At 49.7% G+C, this 18,085-nt stretch overlaps 1 protein-coding gene across 1 annotated transcript in view; it reads right to left on the reverse strand.

Annotated features, from left to right (window-relative positions):
* gart (phosphoribosylglycinamide formyltransferase) overlaps positions 1-18,085 on the reverse strand; it is a 38,826-nt gene that overhangs the window by 11,083 nt on the left and 9,658 nt on the right. The window contains exons 5-13 of the mRNA XM_079495442.1: positions 16,476-16,587; positions 14,924-14,992; positions 14,467-14,592; positions 6,492-6,579; positions 5,467-5,552; positions 3,838-4,006; positions 2,458-2,689; positions 774-868; positions 352-461 (exon numbers count right to left, since the gene is read on the reverse strand). Of these exons, the coding sequence (XP_079351568.1) occupies positions 352-461; positions 774-868; positions 2,458-2,689; positions 3,838-4,006; positions 5,467-5,552; positions 6,492-6,579; positions 14,467-14,592; positions 14,924-14,992; positions 16,476-16,587 (1,087 nt within the window). The remainder of the gene's footprint in view (positions 1-351; positions 462-773; positions 869-2,457; positions 2,690-3,837; positions 4,007-5,466; positions 5,553-6,491; positions 6,580-14,466; positions 14,593-14,923; positions 14,993-16,475; positions 16,588-18,085) is intronic.

Consider the following 18,085-nt stretch of genomic DNA (forward strand, 5'->3'; position numbering starts at 1 on the left):
GTCGTGGAGTGACATGCAGCAAATACACCGCCAGGCTCAGGAATTAGAACTGGGACACACTGTCAGGCATTAAAGCCTAGTATGTAGTACACACATTAACCCATTTTGACCTGGGAACGATTCTATAAATGTCTTCTAAATCCTGACAGTTTTCTGAAAAAGCTATGTTTCTATGTCAGTGGTTCTTAGATTTTTCAAAAATAGCAGACCTACAAGCTCGTAGCGCGCCACTCGGTGGCGCGCTACGAGCTTGTAGATCTGCTATTTTTCAATAGCTAAAGCAAAATGGGTTAACCACTTTCCCAGAGTGACTGCTAAAAGGTCTAAAAATTAAAAGGCGTCAGTCCAAACCTTGAGTTTGGTGCCCACTCCGTCTGTCCCTGACACCAGAATGGGGTCCACGAAGCCTGCAGCCTTCAGGTCAAACAGCCCAGCAAAACCACCCAGGTCTACATTACAACCTGCAATTTACATCAGACATGCAACATTTACTAGAAAATGTATTTATTCAATAGAGGTGACACACACACACACACACACACACACACACATACATGCACGCACACATGGTACCCCAACTTTCAGCAGCTGTCAAAAATTCCCCTAGGGTGGTTGAATATAAACCAATGTGGGATATGTTATTAGACTCCTTTACAAACACATTGGTGAAGAAAATTCTTGGTAAGAAATGTATTCCCAGGTTTTATTAATATCCCCTGACTATTGCATGCATTGTGTTTGCATTCAATGTGAAAAACGGTTAAATCACAGACCAGCACGGGAGGTTGCCTTGGCCAGAGGTTTTATCATGTCCACGAGCCTGTTCCCCGCCGCAATGTCCACTCCACTGGCCTTATAGGTCAGGCCTCTGTTGGAGAGACAGACATAGACACGTACAGATCACTTAACTGTCCTTATACTGTAGTCAGACATGTTAACGAGATACACTTCACTGTCCTTATAGTTCAGGTCAAGCCTGTTAAGCCATTAAGACCAGATTCTACAAAAAAACATATGTTTTCATATCAAGGACCCCCAGAATGATATGTATTTGGGCACAGACCATCTCAAAAGATTTTGTTCCAGAGACCACCAGAAGCAAAGACTTGAGTTAAAAACAGTCGCCGTGAAAGTATATTCAAAGATTTGCACATTTTCAAGATTAAAAAAAACTTGCAGATCTACATGAGCTTGTATATCTGCCATTTTTCTATAGCTAAAGTATAAAATAGTGGTTAATGTGGTTAAAACGCTAAAGTGACACAGATGCGTTCCAGGTCTTAATGGGTCTCTTGGGATACAAGCACTTGTGACCCTTCCGTCCATATAGATCAGACCTCTATTGGGTATTCTAGTACTGTTCATTAGCTGCAGACTGGCTTCCCTCACAACATACGGACATCATTAGACTGAACACCAAAGTAGTAGCAATATAATATAAAATAATATATACAAAAATATACCACTGCAAACTTGAATATTTGAAATGTCTGAATGTGTCATGTCATATGAATGACGTATGTCATATGAATGTTCCTTGATGCTCTGTCATCAAATACAAAATATAAATGCATAAATAAATACAGAATAATTTAAATTCTCTCTTTTTTTCCAATCTTAAAGTCAGATCTGGCAGAATGTGCCTTCATATAGGCCCCTTTTCCACCCGGGTTGAACCGGTTCCGTTCATTTTTCCCCACCAAATTTTGAACCAAATTAATTGGTTCAGATGCCTAAAAGTTGGTTCGGAACTGGAACCAAACAAATTCTTCTTCTTGCAGTATTCAGGTTGGAAGATGCAGGTGTGATATAACCATCTAATCTAAAAATAAAATAAACAGAACCAGTTCTAGAACCAAAGTTATTTTGGTGGAAAAGGGGCCATAGTTCATTAACACACAAACATAAGCAGTTTCGGTATTTACAATGTTCGTTTATTAGAAAGTTCGGTATTTGCAATGTTCGTTTATTAAAAAGTTCAACATAACATAATTCTTTCTAATAATGTCAAACACTAATCTCGATGCCTTGATATTTCTTTTTTTAGACTGATGCCACATGTTCTAAACTGGATGATCTATATCGGAGGACAACATTTTTGAAATGCTATGGAATGCTGAAAAAACAAAAACAAACTAAAACAAAATCACACTTGTGTGAACTGAGCTGTGCAGGGTGTGTGTGTGTGTGTGTGTGCTGCAGTGGTCAATGGGTCTGGGTGTGTCAATTAGCTGACTGCTCAGTGTAAATGGCCCGGCTGCTCAACATAGTGTGTGACCCGCATGCGACCCCACTCATCTGCAGGGGTCAATAGGTCGTACTCTAAACAGACAGAGATTACAGACATAAAGACAAACACAGGAACACACAGCCCTAAATTGGAGCGGTGTGCACCGCTCAAAAATAATATGGGTGTGTTGTCGGTCCGGCGTGCCCTACACTAACTCGTACACACACCTGCGGCGACATAGGTGGGCGATGGCGCGGTGGCCGATGTCACGACGGAACACGGCTCCCGGGAAGCCCACGGACTTCACGCCCTCATTGGCCGCCCGGAGGGCCTCCTCCAGCGACGGCCTCACCGCCGTGACCGCGAGGACCCGCCCTCCGCTGGTCACCACGGCGCCGCCCTTCAGGGCCGTGCCGGCGTGGAACACATGGGAGCCCGTCTCCTGCACCTGGGACAGACCTGAGGGACAGAAAGACAGTGAACACCTGGGAGCCTGTCTCCTGCACCTGGGACAGACCTGAGGGACAGAAAGACAGTGGACAACACTTTAGCCCAGTGGTTCGCAAACTGTGGTGCGTGCACCCCTTGTGGTGCGCGAGCACCTTCTAGGCGACATGAAAAGGCTAATGGTGGTGCTATGGTTTTATTTTAAATATATTAACATATTATGCCAATATATGGCAAGTATATGCAGAATATAGCCTATGCTGCATATATAATCCATATTCAGGTTCATATATGACTATATATGAACCTGACTATGTAGGTACCCTCACAAAAACATGCAGTAATCCTGGTCTCTAAACTGCCTCCCCCTGGCCAGCCGGGGCGCCTGATGGAGGGGAAAGGAACTGGTTGGAATAACGTGTTCCTTCCACGCGCTACGTCCAACCAGGGAAACTCCCCCCTGTCAGGTGTAAAGGAGCAACTTGGACACTCAGGCATGAAGGAAGCATGAGTTCAAGTCCGTTGCTCTCCCCATGTCCCCCATATATGGGGACTAGGTTGGCGGAGGGTGTGTAGAGCCCAGGATCACATTAGATAATTGACACAGGGGTGAAAAATGGGTTACAAAATCGTGGGATAAAAATTATAAAAAAAGAATATATATATATGACTATATGTGCATATGTGTGGATAAATAGGAAATATATGTCTCTATATATATATATATATATATATATATATATATATATATATATAATTTATATTTCCATGTGGGGGTCAGCTAGGTCGGGAGGTAACAGGGGGTTCATGGCCAAAAAGGTTTGGGAACCGCTGCCGAGTTTAGCCCATTGAGACCTGAGACCAGATTCTACAAATGTCTTCTTAAATCGGCGGCCAATGTATTTGGCCGCCGACCTCCATCTCAAAATATTGTATTCCAGGGACCGCCCAGAAGCAAAGATTTGAGTTAAAAACGTTCGCTGTGAAAGAATATATATTCAAAGATTTGTGCCACGTCTACAAGGTCATAGCGCAGCACTCGGTGCCATGCTACGAGCTGGTACATCTGCCATTTTTCCACGGCTAAAGTTTAAAATCATGGTTAAACGCTAAGCGACACACACGGGTATAACGTCAGTCAGTGTCTTGGCAGAACCCACCCGTGATCTCCACTCCTTTCACATACGCTCCAGGGTAGCCCTGGCTGGCCATCACCACGGTGACCGCAGAGCTGTTCCGGTGCCACACGGGGGCGCTGGAGGCCAGCCTGCCGTTGAGCGTGTCCAGCAGCACTTCATGCAGGTCACTCTTCAACAGAGGTAGGATGACCTGTGGGCCAGAGCAACAGCACATATGCAACACGTCAAGTCAGCATGCACACTGACCACTGCTTTTTATGGGTCACGACTCTAGTACAAAAATCCCATTTTCTGTTCCTATATTAAAATATATATTCTATACAGTATATAGCCTGATGGAGGGGAAATGAACTGGGTTGGAATAACGTGTTCCTTCCATGCGTTACGTCCAACCGGGGAAACTCCCAAAACTCACAAATGTAAGACATTCAATACAAATGATAATAATTAAGCTCACAATTATGATGCACCGAATATTCGGCCGCAGAACATATTCGGCAGAAAATGGCTAAAAATGCATTTTCGGCCTATTCGGTTTCGCCCGAATAGGCAGAAAATAAATCACCGAATAGTGTATGCAATTAATGCATTCAAAAGAGCTGAATAAATGTTTTATGGCCCCATAATAGTGATTATTATTTAAGTTAAGTTTTGCCATAACCATTTATTTTGCCATAAATCAGGTAGCTTTAAGGTACGGCCATGACAGCAATGGTAGGATAAAACATATATAATATTAATCATATTCGGATATTCGGTATTCGGCCAACTGTTTCCTATATTCAGTATTTGGTTTCGGCCAAGAATTTCCCTTTCGGTGCATCCCTACTCACAACACAGAGACTTGTTGTGAGCTTGTAGATCTGCTATTTTCACTAGTTTGGGTCCCGGAGCAAACATCTAATCTCTCTTTTGGGTCTCGACCTGAAAAGGTTGGGAACCACTGTACTCTGTACCACTAGTTCTCAACGTGGGGCCCGGCGGGGACCGACCCACAGGGGTCCTTGAGGGGACCGACCCACAGGGGTCCTTGAGGGGACCGACCCACAGGGGTCCTTGAGGGGACCGACCCACAGGGGTCCTTGAGGGGACCGGGACCGACCCACAGGGGTCCTTGAGGGGACCGACCCACAGGGGTCCTTGAGGGGACCGACCCACAGGGGTCCTTGAGGGGGGACCGACCCACAGGGGTCCTTGAGGGGGGACCGACCCACAGGGGTCCTTGAGGGGACCGACCCACAGGGGTCCTTGAGGGGACCGACCCACAGGGGTCCTTGAAGGGACCGACCCACAGGGGTCCTTGAGGGGACCGACCCACAGGGGTCCTTGAGGGGACCGACCCACAGGGGTCCTTGAGGGGACCGACCCACAGGGGTCCTTGAGGGGACCGACCCACAGGGGTCCTTGAGGGGATTGCAGGGGAGTCCAAATCTAAATGATTGATAGATAGTAAGGAAGCAAATTTGACATGGTCAAATAAGGTGTAATAACACGTCATTTGGGCATCGTTCTTGAAATTAAAACATTTGAGAATCATTGTACTAACTTAACCAACCCATCACTGATTAACAAAGTTAAGAGCGGGCCGGTGGGTGGGCGCACACACACACACACACACACACACACACACACACACACACACACACACACCTGACACTCGGGGTCTCCGAAGCGACAGTTGAACTCGAGGACCTTTGGTCCCTGCTTGGTTAACATCAGGCCTGCATACAGCACACCTGTATGGGAGTCAGAGACACAGCAGATCAGAGACCGACGAGGCAACCAGGCTGCATTCCATTCATCTACCAAGGGTTCCATGTAAATGGTGCATTTATAAAGCTTTTACCCAAAGCGCTTTACATAGATTGTGTGTGTGAATGGGTGGATGAAATGCACACATTCAGACACCGAAACCATGCAAGGCACCGACCTGCACATCGGGAGCAATTAGGGGTTCAGTGTCTTGCTCAAGGACACTTCGACAGTAACTCTGGGGGAGCCCGGGATCGAACTGGCAACCTCGCTGTCCCATCTGGGCTGCTCTACCTGAGCCACCCCCGGCATTGGCTGTCCCATCACCGTGCAAGAAGGGTTTATAAAAATAATATATATAATATATAGATAAATAAATTAAGCAAATAATAATCAATGCCTACTTGTTATGTTATGTTATTATAGTCGCAAAGTAGCAAAAAAAATTCATCACAACGCAACGTGTTGAGAGCTTGTAGATCGGCAGTTGTATTAAATGGGGCATTAGTAGTTGCTTTTCCGTTCCTTTTTGGTGTGTGCCAATAAAGAGATGGAAATGAGAGTACTTTGTCCGCCATTTATTACATTTTTGGATGTGCTACCCTTTTGGAATTTTTTTAATTCCATTTTTTTTTATAGTTAATTCATTCGTTGGTATGTGAAATAATAATAATGAATAATAGGCTTCTGGATTATTTGATCAATTGAAAAGGTAATGGATAAAATTGCCAAGAAGATAATTGATAGTTGCAGCCCTAGCCCCTACTCCTCAGTGTCAACACTATACACAGGACAAGCAGAGAAAAGGTCACACATCCGAGCTCAGTCATAAATACAGAAACGGCTGTGTGTGTGTGTGTGTGTGTGTGTGTGTGTGTGTGTGTGTGTGTGCGTGTGCGTGTGTGTGCGTGAGATCTTCTTACCCACATAAGGGACTCCCTCCGCCTTCATCCCGTCCACGGTCCTCTGAAGAACCGTCTCGGTGATCTGCTGTAGCAGCTCCTCGCTGACCTGGACGGAGATGATGGCAGAGAGATCACATTGGCCCACACGAAGACAAGAACTGGCATTTAGATTCACAGACGACTTTGCCTACCGAAATACGTGTTTGAATCTAAAGGTGCAATTATGTACCTGAGGTGTAGGGCAGTAGGCCCCCATGCCTCCCGTGTTTTAAAGGTGCATATGTACCTGAGGTGTAGGGCAGTAGGCCCCCACGCCTCCCGTGATCTAAAGGTGCATATGTACCTGAGGTGTAGGGCAGTAGGCCCCCATGCCTCCCGTGATCTAAAGGTGCATATGTACCTGAGGTGTAGGGCAGTAGGCCCCCATGCCTCCCGTGATCTAAAGGTGCATATGTACCTGAGGTGTAGGGCAGTAGGCCCCCATGCCTCCCGTGATCTAAAGGTGCATATGTACCTGAGGTGTAGGGCAGTAGGCCCCCATGCCTCCCGTGTTCTAAAGGTGCATATGTACCTGAGGTGTAGGGCAGTAGGCCCCCATGCCTCCCGTGATCTAAAGGTGCATATGTACCTGAGGTGTCGGGCAGTAGGCCCCCACGCCTCCCGTGTTTTAAAGGTGCATATGTACCTGAGGTGTAGGGCAGTAGGCCCCCATGCCTCCCGTGTTTTAAAGGTGCATATGTACCTGAGGTGTAGGGCAGTAGGCCCCCATGCCTCCTGTGTTTAAAGGTGCATATGTACCTGAGGTGTAGGGCAGTAGGCCCCCATGCCTCCCGTGATCTAAAGGTGCATATGTACCTGAGGTGTAGGGCAGTAGGCCCCCATGCCTCCTGTGTTCTAAAGGTTCATATGTACCTGAGGTGTAGGGCAGTAGGCCCCCATGCCTCCCGTGATCTAAAGGTGCATATGTACCTGAGGTGTAGGGCAGTAGGCCCCCATGCCTCCTGTGATTTAAAGGTGCATATGTACCTGAGGTGTAGGGCAGTAGGCCCCCATGCCTCCTGTGTTCTAAAGGTGCATATGTACCTGAGGTGTAGGGCAGTAGGCCCCCATGCCTCCCGTGATCTAAAGGTGCATATGTACCTGAGGTGTAGGGCAGTAGGCCCCCATGCCTCCTGTGTTCTAAAGGTTCATATGTACCTGAGGTGTAGGGCAGTAGGCCCCCATGCCTCCCGTGATCTAAAGGTGCATATGTACCTGAGGTGTAGGGCAGTAGGCCCCCATGCCTCCTGTGATTTAAAGGTGCATATGTACCTGAGGTGTAGGGCAGTAGGCCCCCATGCCTCCCGTGTTTAAAAGGTGCATATGTACCTGAGGTGTAGGGCAGTAGGCCCCCATGCCTCCCGTGTTCTAAAGGTTCATATGTACCTGAGGTGTAGGGCAGTAGGCCCCCACGCCTCCCGTGTTTTAAAGGTGCATATGTACCTGAGGTGTCGGGCAGTAGGCCCCCATGCCTCCCGTGTTTTAAAGGTGCATATGTACCTGAGGTGTAGGGCAGTAGGCCCCCATGCCTCCCGTGTTGTAAAGGTGCATATGTACCTGAGGTGTAGGGCAGTAGGCCCCCATGCCTCCCGTGTTGTAAAGGTGCATATGTACCTGAGGTGTAGGGCAGTAGGCCCCCATGCCTCCCGTGTTTTAAAGGTGCATATGTACCTGAGGTGTGGGGCAGTAGGCCCCCATGCCTCCCGTGTTGTAAAGGTGCATATGTACCTGAGGTGTAGGGCAGTAGGCCCCCATGCCTCCTGTGTTGTAAAGGTGCATATGTACCTGAGGTGTAGGGCAGTAGGCCCCCATGCCTCCTGTGATTTAAAGGTGCATATGTACCTGAGGTGTAGGGCAGTAGGCCCCCATGCCTCCCGTGATTTAAAGGTGCATATGTACCTGAGGTGTAGGGCAGTAGGCCCCCATGCCTCCCGTGATTTAAAGGTGCATATGTACCTGAGGTGTAGGGCAGTAGGCCCCCACGCCTCCCGTGATTTAAAGGTTCATATGTACCTGAGGTGTAGGGCAGTAGGCCCCCATGCCTCCTGTGTTTTAAAGGTGCATATGTACCTGAGGTGTAGGGCAGTAGGCCCCCATGCCTCCTGTGTTTAAAGGTGCATATGTACCTGAGGTGTAGGGCAGTAGGCCCCCATGCCTCCCGTGATTTAAAGGTGCATATGTACCTGAGGTGTAGGGCAGTAGGCCCCCATGCCTCCTGTGTTTTAAAGGTGCATATGTACCTGAGGTGTAGGGCAGTAGGCCCCCACGCCTCCCGTGTTCTAAAGGTGCATATGTACCTGAGGTGTAGGGCAGTAGGCCCCCACGCCTCCCGTGTTCTAAAGGTTCATATGTACCTGAGGTGTAGGGCAGTAGGCCCCCATGCCTCCCGTGTTTTAAAGGTTCATATGTACCTGAGGTGTAGGGCAGTAGGCCCCCACGCCTCCCGTGATTTAAAGGTGCATATGTACCTGAGGTGTAGGGCAGTAGGCCCCCACGCCTCCCGTGTTTTAAAGGTTCATATGTACCTGAGGTGTAGGGCAGTAGGCCCCCACGCCTCCCGTGATTTAAAGGTTCATATGTACCTGAGGTTTAGGGCAGTAGGCCCCCATGCCTCCCGTGATTTAAAGGTGCATATGTACCTGAGGTGTAGGGCAGTAGGCCCCCACGCCTCCCGTGATTTAAAGGTTCATATGTACCTGAGGTGTAGGGCAGTAGGCCCCCACGCCTCCCGTGATCTAAAGGTGCATATGTACCTGAGGTGTAGGGCAGTAGGCCCCCACGCCTCCCGTGTTTTAAAGGTGCATATGTACCTGAGGTGTAGGGCAGTAGGCCCCCATGCCTCCCGTGATCTAAAGGTGCATATGTACCTGAGGTGTAGGGCAGTAGGCCCCCACGCCTCCCGTGTTCTAAAGGTGCATATGTACCTGAGGTGTAGGGCAGTAGGCCCCCATGCCTCCTGTGTTTTAAAGGTGCATATGTACCTGAGGTGTAGGGCAGTAGGCCCCCACGCCTCCCGTGTTCTAAAGGTGCATATGTACCTGAGGTGTAGGGCAGTAGGCCCCCATGCCTCCCGTGTTTTAAAGGTGCATATGTACCTGAGGTGTAGGGCAGTAGGCCCCCATGCCTCCCGTGTTTTAAAGGTGCATATGTACCTGAGGTGTAGGGCAGTAGGCCCCCATGCCTCCCGTGTTTTAAAGGTGCATATGTACCTGAGGTGTCGGGCAGTAGGCCCCCATGCCTCCCGTGTTTTAAAGGTGCATATGTACCTGAGGTGTAGGGCAGTAGGCCCCCATGCCTCCCGTGTTTTAAAGGTGCATATGTACCTGAGGTGTCGGGCAGTAGGCCCCCATGCCTCCCGTGTTTTAAAGGTGCATATGTACCTGAGGTGTCGGGCAGTAGGCCCCCATGCCTCCCGTGTTTTAAAGGTGCATATGTACCTGAGGTGTAGGGCAGTAGGCCCCCATGCCTCCCGTGTTCTAAAGGTTCATATGTACCTGAGGTGTAGGGCAGTAGGCCCCCATGCCTCCTGTGTTCTAAAGGTGCATATGTACCTGAGGTGTAGGGCAGTAGGCCCCCATGCCTCCTGTGATTTAAAGGTGCATATGTACCTGAGGTGTAGGGCAGTAGGCCCCCACGCCTCCCGTGATCTAAAGGTTCATATGTACCTGAGGTGTAGGGCAGTAGGCCCCCACGCCTCCCGTGTTTTAAAGGTGCATATGTACCGTACCTGAGGTGTAGGGCAGTAGGCCCCCACGCCTCCCGTGATTTAAAGGTGCATATGTACCCGAGGTGTAGGGCAGTAGGCCCCCATGCCTCCCGTGTTTTAAAGGTGCATATGTACCTGAGGTGTAGGGCAGTAGGCCCCCATGCCTCCCGTGATTTAAAGGTGCATATGTACCTGAGGTGTAGGGCAGTAGGCCCCCATGCCTCCTGTGTTTTAAAGGTGCATATGTACCTGAGGTGTAGGGCAGTAGGCCCCCATGCCTCCCGTGTTTTAAAGGTGCATATGTACCTGAGGTGTAGGGCAGTAGGCCCCCATGCCTCCCGTGTTCTAAAGGTGCATATGTACCTGAGGTGTAGGGCAGTAGGCCCCCACGCCTCCCGTGATTTAAAGGTGCATATGTACCCGAGGTGTAGGGCAGTAGGCCCCCATGCCTCCCGTGTTTTAAAGGTGCATATGTACCTGAGGTGTAGGGCAGTAGGCCCCCATGCCTCCCGTGATTTAAAGGTGCATATGTACCTGAGGTGTAGGGCAGTAGGCCCCCATGCCTCCTGTGTTTTAAAGGTGCATATGTACCTGAGGTGTAGGGCAGTAGGCCCCCATGCCTCCCGTGTTTTAAAGGTGCATATGTACCTGAGGTGTAGGGCAGTAGGCCCCCATGCCTCCTGTGTTTTAAAGGTGCATATGTACCTGAGGTGTAGGGCAGTAGGCCCCCATGCCTCCTGTGTTTTAAAGGTGCATATGTACCTGAGGTGTAGGGCAGTAGGCCCCCATGCCTCCCGTGTTCTAAAGGTGCATATGTACCTGAGGTGTAGGGCAGTAGGCCCCCATGCCTCCTGTGTTCTAAAGGTGCATATGTACCTGAGGTGTAGGGCAGTAGGCCCCCATGCCTCCTGTGTTTTAAAGGTGCATATGTACCTGAGGTGTAGGGCAGTAGGCCCCCATGCCTCCCGTGTTTTAAAGGTGCATATGTACCTGAGGTGTAGGGCAGTAGGCCCCCATGCCTCCCGTGTTTTAAAGGTGCATATGTACCTGAGGTGTAGGGCAGTAGGCCCCCATGCCTCCCGTGTTCTAAAGGTTCATATGTACCTGAGGTGTAGGGCAGTAGGCCCCCATGCCTCCCGTGTTCTAAAGGTTCATATGTACCTGAGGTGTAGGGCAGTAGGCCCCCATGCCTCCCGTGTTCTAAAGGTTCATATGTACCTGAGGTGTAGGGCAGTAGGCCCCCACGCCTCCCGTGTTTTAAAGGTGCATATGTACCTGAGGTGTAGGGCAGTAGGCCCCCACGCCTCCCGTGATCTAAAGGTGCATATGTACCTGAGGTGTAGGGCAGTAGGCCCCCACGCCTCCCGTGATCTAAAGGTGCATATGTACCTGAGGTGTAGGGCAGTAGGCCCCCATGCCTCCTGTGTTCTAAAGGTGCATATGTACCTGAGGTGTAGGGCAGTAGGCCCCCACGCCTCCCGTGTTCTAAAGGTTCATATGTACCTGAGGTGTAGGGCAGTAGGCCCCCACGCCTCCCGTGATTTAAAGGTGCATATGTACCTGAGGTGTAGGGCAGTAGGCCCCCACGCCTCCCGTGATTTAAAGGTGCATATGTACCTGAGGTGTAGGGCAGTAGGCCCCCATGCCTCCCGTGTTTTAAAGGTGCATATGTACCTGAGGTGTAGGGCAGTAGGCCCCCATGCCTCCTGTGATTTAAAGGTGCATATGTACCTGAGGTGTAGGGCAGTAGGCCCCCACGCCTCCCGTGATTTAAAGGTGCATATGTACCTGAGGTGTAGGGCAGTAGGCCCCCATGCCTCCCGTGATCTAAAGGTTCATATGTACCTGAGGTGTAGGGCAGTAGGCCCCCACGCCTCCCGTGATCTAAAGGTTCATATGTACCTGAGGTGTAGGGCAGTAGGCCCCCACGCCTCCCGTGTTTTAAAGGTGCATATGTACCGTACCTGAGGTGTAGGGCAGTAGGCCCCCACGCCTCCCGTGATTTAAAGGTGCATATGTACCCGAGGTGTAGGGCAGTAGGCCCCCATGCCTCCCGTGTTTTAAAGGTGCATATGTACCTGAGGTGTAGGGCAGTAGGCCCCCATGCCTCCCGTGTTTTAAAGGTGCATATGTACCTGAGGTGTAGGGCAGTAGGCCCCCATGCCTCCCGTGATTTAAAGGTGCATATGTACCTGAGGTGTAGGGCAGTAGGCCCCCATGCCTCCCGTGTTTTAAAGGTGCATATGTACCTGAGGTGTAGGGCAGTAGGCCCCCATGCCTCCCGTGATCTAAAGGTGCATATGTACCTGAGGTGTAGGGCAGTAGGCCCCCACGCCTCCCGTGATTTAAAGGTGCATATGTACCTGAGGTGTAGGGCAGTAGGCCCCCATGCCTCCCGTGTTTTAAAGGTGCATATGTACCTGAGGTGTAGGGCAGTAGGCCCCCATGCCTCCCGTGATCTAAAGGTGCATATGTACCTGAGGTGTAGGGCAGTAGGCCCCCACGCCTCCCGTGATCTAAAGGTTCATATGTACCTGAGGTGTAGGGCAGTAGGCCCCCATGCCTCCTGTGATTTAAAGGTGCATATGTACCTGAGGTGTAGGGCAGTAGGCCCCCATGCCTCCTGTGTTCTAAAGGTGCATATGTACCTGAGGTGTAGGGCAGTAGGCCCCCATGCCTCCCGTGATTTAAAGGTTCATATGTACCTGAGGTGTAGGGCAGTAGGCCCCCATGCCTCCTGTGATTTAAAGGTGCATATGTACCTGAGGTGTAGGGCAGTAGGCCCCCATGCCTCCTGTGTTTTAAAGGTGCATATGTACCGTACCTGAGGTGTAGGGCAGTAGGCCCCCATGCCTCCTGTGATTTAAAGGTGCATATGTACCTGAGGTGTAGGGCAGTAGGCCCCCATGCCTCCCGTGTTCTAAAGGTGCATATGTACCTGAGGTGTAGGGCAGTAGGACCCCATGCCTCCTGTGATTTAAAGGTGCATATGTACCTGAGGTGTAGGGCAGTAGGCCCCCATGCCTCCCGTGATTTAAAGGTGCATATGTACCTGAGGTGTAGGGCAGTAGGCCCCCATGCCTCCCGTGATTTAAAGGTGCATATGTACCTGAGGTGTAGGGCAGTAGGCCCCCACGCCTCCCGTGATTTAAAGGTGCATATGTACCTGAGGTGTAGGGCAGTAGGCCCCCATGCCTCCTGTGATTTAAAGGTGCATATGTACCTGAGGTGTAGGGCAGTAGGCCCCCACGCCTCCTGTGATTTAAAGGTGCATATGTACCTGAGGTGTAGGGCAGTAGGCCCCCATGCCTCCCGTGATTTAAAGGTGCATATGTACCTGAGGTGTAGGGCAGTAGGCCCCCACGCCTCCCGTGATTTAAAGGTGCATATGTACCTGAGGTGTAGGGCAGTAGGCCCCCATGCCTCCTGTGATTTAAAGGTGCATATGTACCTGAGGTGTAGGGCAGTAGGCCCCCATGCCTCCCGTGATTTAAAGGTGCATATGTACCTGAGGTGTAGGGCAGTAGGCCCCCATGCCTCCCGTGATTTAAAGGTGCATATGTACCTGAGGTGTAGGGCAGTAGGCCCCCATGCCTCCCGTGTTTTAAAGGTTCATATGTACCTGAGGTGTAGGGCAGTAGGCCCCCATGCCTCCCGTGTTTTAAAGGTGCATATGTACCTGAGGTGTAGGGCAGTAGGCCCCCATGCCTCCCGTGTTTAAAGGTGCATATGTACCTGAGGTGTAGGGCAGTAGACCCCCACGCCTCCCGTGTTTTAAAGGTTCATATGTACCTGAGGTGTAGGGCAGTAGGCCCCCATGCCTCCCGTGTTTTAAAGGTGCATATGTACCTGAGGTGTAGGGCAGTAGGCCCCCATGCCTCCTGTGTTTTAAAGGTGCATATGTACCTGAGGTGTAGGGCAGTAGGCCCCCATGCCTCCCGTGTTTTAGAGGTGCATATGTACCTGAGGTGTAGGGCAGTAGGCCCCCATGCCTCCCGTGTTTTAAAGGTGCATATGTACCTGAGGTGTAGGGCAGTAGGCCCCCATGCCTCCTGTGTTTTAAAGGTGCATATGTACCTGAGGTGTAGGGCAGTAGGCCCCCATGCCTCCCGTGTTTTAGAGGTGCATATGTACCTGAGGTGTAGGGCAGTAGGCCCCCATGCCTCCCGTGTTTTAAAGGTGCATATGTACCTGAGGTGTAGGGCAGTAGGCCCCCATGCCTCCTGTGTTTTAAAGGTGCATATGTACCTGAGGTGTAGGGCAGTAGGCCCCCATGCCTCCCGTGTTTGGCCCCAGGTCACCGTCCTGCAGCCGTTTGTGATCCTGGGCCGGGGGCATCGCAGAGACACTGTCACCGTCGCTGAAGCACAAACACTACAGTACAGGCAAGACAATGGAATTAACAGCTTTTTATAGTTTTTTTTCACTTGTTTACTTTGTCCTGCGTCATTTTTAATTAAAAGAAATACATATTCAAACAAAACATAATGAAAAAATTAAAAAAGGGGGAACAAATAAAAGTAAAAGTAAAAAAATAAATTAAGACAATGTAACATTAACAGCTTTGTGATCCAGGGGTCTAGATTTTTTGGCAATAGCCAGCTTTATTTTAGAGACGGATGTAAATGTAGCCCCCATTTTAAGTCCAGTGCCAACATAATTATGGTGTAATAAGACAACAAACTTTGGAAAAGGCTTTACTCACAGATACTTCCTCTCCTTCCAGAAGTTCCTCGACCACTATAGTCTCCCCGGCCGAACCAAAGGCTTTGTCCTGTGACAAAATACAATGCGATAAAGACACATAATCTCCCAAAAGTCATTTCTTGAACGTCTAATTTAACCCATTTTGGGCGGGAACCCCTTTTGTTGTTTTAAACATTGTTATAATTTAGCTATTGAAAAATAGCAGATCTACAAGCTCATAGCGCGGCACCGAGTGCCGCGCTACGAGCTTGTAGGTCTGCTATTTTTGAAAAATCTTGAAAATGCGGCACAAATCTTTGAATATATATTCTTTCAGAGCGAACATTTTTAACTAAAATATTTGCTTTTTTGAACATCATATTTTCAGATGGGGGTCGGCAGCCAAATACATATAATTTTCCGTGTCCTTGACAGGAAATATTGAGCACCACTGATAAAGAAACAGGTATTTCATAAAACTGTCAGCATTTAGAAGACTTTATTTTGACGTCAGGTCAAAATGGGTTAACTGTTCATGGGTATATAATACAAATGAAGTATCCTAAACACAAGTTTCCACTATAAAGCATGTCAGCTTCTTGTTCATGACTATATGTGTGTGAGTGCATGGGACCCGAATGGAAACAAGACTGCAAGGTCTTTCTTCGGAAATCCTTTTGGACGAAAATGCCTGAGTGTACCTTGTGCCATTTGCATTTTTCTTTTGTCTAAGGACCTTTCTCGGCCCCACCTCTCTCCCTGTGTTTTAGGATCCAAGATGGCCGCAGCACCAGGAGGGGGTGACCTTACTAGGCTGCGTTCACAAATTCAAGACACCTGTCTGGCGTTTGTCTTGTGTCTGTGTTTAATGGCCACTCCAATGCATTTCCAATGGAACCCCATATGGTTTGACCAAACATTTTGTTTGATGGAGGGGAGAGGGGCAGAACACATCCATCAAAGCTGTGCTCAGATGTCAGACACAAGGCAAGTGTCTTGAATGCAGCCCAGTAAGGTCATATGTCGACCCCGCCCGCTCACCTCTGCCCCACCCCCTCCTGGTGCTGCGGCCATCTTGGATCCTAAAACACAGGGAGAGAGGTGGGGCCGAGAAAGGCCCTTAAACTCTGAAGCTAAAGAATAGCATTTACCTCTACTGTACATACATGTAGAGAGCATGTGGTTTAAATTTAAAACATTTTCTACAAGCATTTAAAAATTTGTGTTCTACTCAAATAGTGTCTATAATGGTCAAATAGAAGGCTATATTCAGCCAGGGCTCCATATGTACCTTTCCCTTCCCGTAGCACTGGTGCTCTAAACAAAAAAAATGAAACTAACTAAACTATATTTCCATAATTGTCTAGAACTGGTTCCATTCTAGATTCTTGGAACCTTGGGGCTTTCAAGGAACCGGCTGCCATTTTTTGGTTCCCGTTCCGAACCTACTTGCATTCATTTTCAGTGGAAACACTCTGAACTGGTTTAATATTAGGCGGGGAAAAAAAATAACTGCACCGGTTCAACCCCGGTGGAAAAGGGGCCTGGCTCAACACACACAGTTCCAGTACCTTCATGATGTCCAGAACAGCCTGACAGGCCTCGTCCTGGTCTTTGGCCACAATGACTCCCTTCCCTGCTGCCAGACCACTGGCCTTCACCACTAGGGCTGGGAAGCTGGCCCTGAGAACAACAGACAGAACAGACCGAACTTCACTACTAGCGCTGGGAAGCTGGCCCTGAGAACAACAGACAGAACTTCACTACTAGCCCTGGGAACAACAGACAGAACTTCACTACTAGCGCTGGGAAGCTGGCCCTGGGAACAACAGACAGAACTTCACTACTAGCCCTGGGAACAACAGACAGAACTTCACTACTAGCCCTGGGAACAACAGACAGAACTTCACTACTAGCGCTGGGAAGCTGGCCCTGGGAACAACAGACAGAACTTCACTACTAGCGCTGGGAAGCTGGCCCTGGGAACAACAGACAGAACTTCACTACTAGCCCTGGGAACAACAGACAGAACTTCACTACTAGCGCTGGGAAGCTGGCCCTGGGAACAACAGACAGAACTTCACTACTAGCGCTGGGAAGCTGGCCCTGGGAACAACAGACAGAACTTCACTACTAGCGCTGGGAAGCTGGCCCTGGGAACAACAGACAGAACTTCACTACTAGCCCTGGGAACAACAGACAGAACTTCACTACTAGCGCTGGGAAGCTGGCCCTGGGAACAACAGACAGAACTTCACTACTAGCCCTGGGAACAACAGACAGAACTTCACTACTAGCCCTGGGAACAACAGACAGAACTTCACTACTAGCGCTGGGAAGCTGGCCCTGGGAACAACAGACAGAACTTCACTACTAGCCCTGGGAACAACAGACAGAACTTCACTACTAGCCCTGGGAACAACAGACAGAACTTCACTACTAGCGCTGGGAAGCTGGCCCTGGGAACAACAGACAGAACTTCACTACTAGCGCTGGGAAGCTGGCCCTGGGAACAACAGACAGAACTTCACTACTAGCGCTGGGAAGCTGGCCCTGGGAACAACAGACAGAACTTCACTACTAGCCCTGGGAACAACAGACAGAACTTCACTACTAGCGCTGGGAAGCTGGCCCTGGGAACAACAGACAGAACTTCACTACTAGCGCTGGGAAGCTGGCCCTGGGAACAACAGACAGAACTTCACTACTAGCCCTGGGAACAACAGACAGAACTTCACTACTAGGGCTGGGAAGCTGGCCCTGGGAACAACAGACAGAACTTCACTACTAGGGCTGGGAAGCTGGCCCTGGGAACAACAGACAGAACTTCACCACTAGCGCTGGGAAGCTGGCCCTGGGAACAACAGACAGAACTTCACTACTAGCGCTGGGAAGCTGGCCCTGGGAACAACAGACAGAACTTCACTACTAGGGCTGGGAAGCTGGCCCTGGGAACAACAGACAGAACTTCACCACTAGCGCTGGGAAGCTGGCCCTGGGGAACAACAGACAGAACTTCACCACTAGCGCTGGGAAGCTGGCCCTGAGAACAACAGACAGAACTTCACTTCAAAGGAAAGGCTGGCTCGACTCATGGACAGTCTGTAAGAGTTCAGGAGTATGCTGGGTGCAGATTCAGAAAATACGTAGAAAGGAATATAAAATCTGCACTCAGTAATAA

This window comes from Electrona antarctica (assembly GCF_951216825.1).
Source record: "Electrona antarctica genome assembly, chromosome: 24".
NCBI lineage: Eukaryota > Metazoa > Chordata > Actinopteri > Myctophiformes > Myctophidae > Electrona > Electrona antarctica.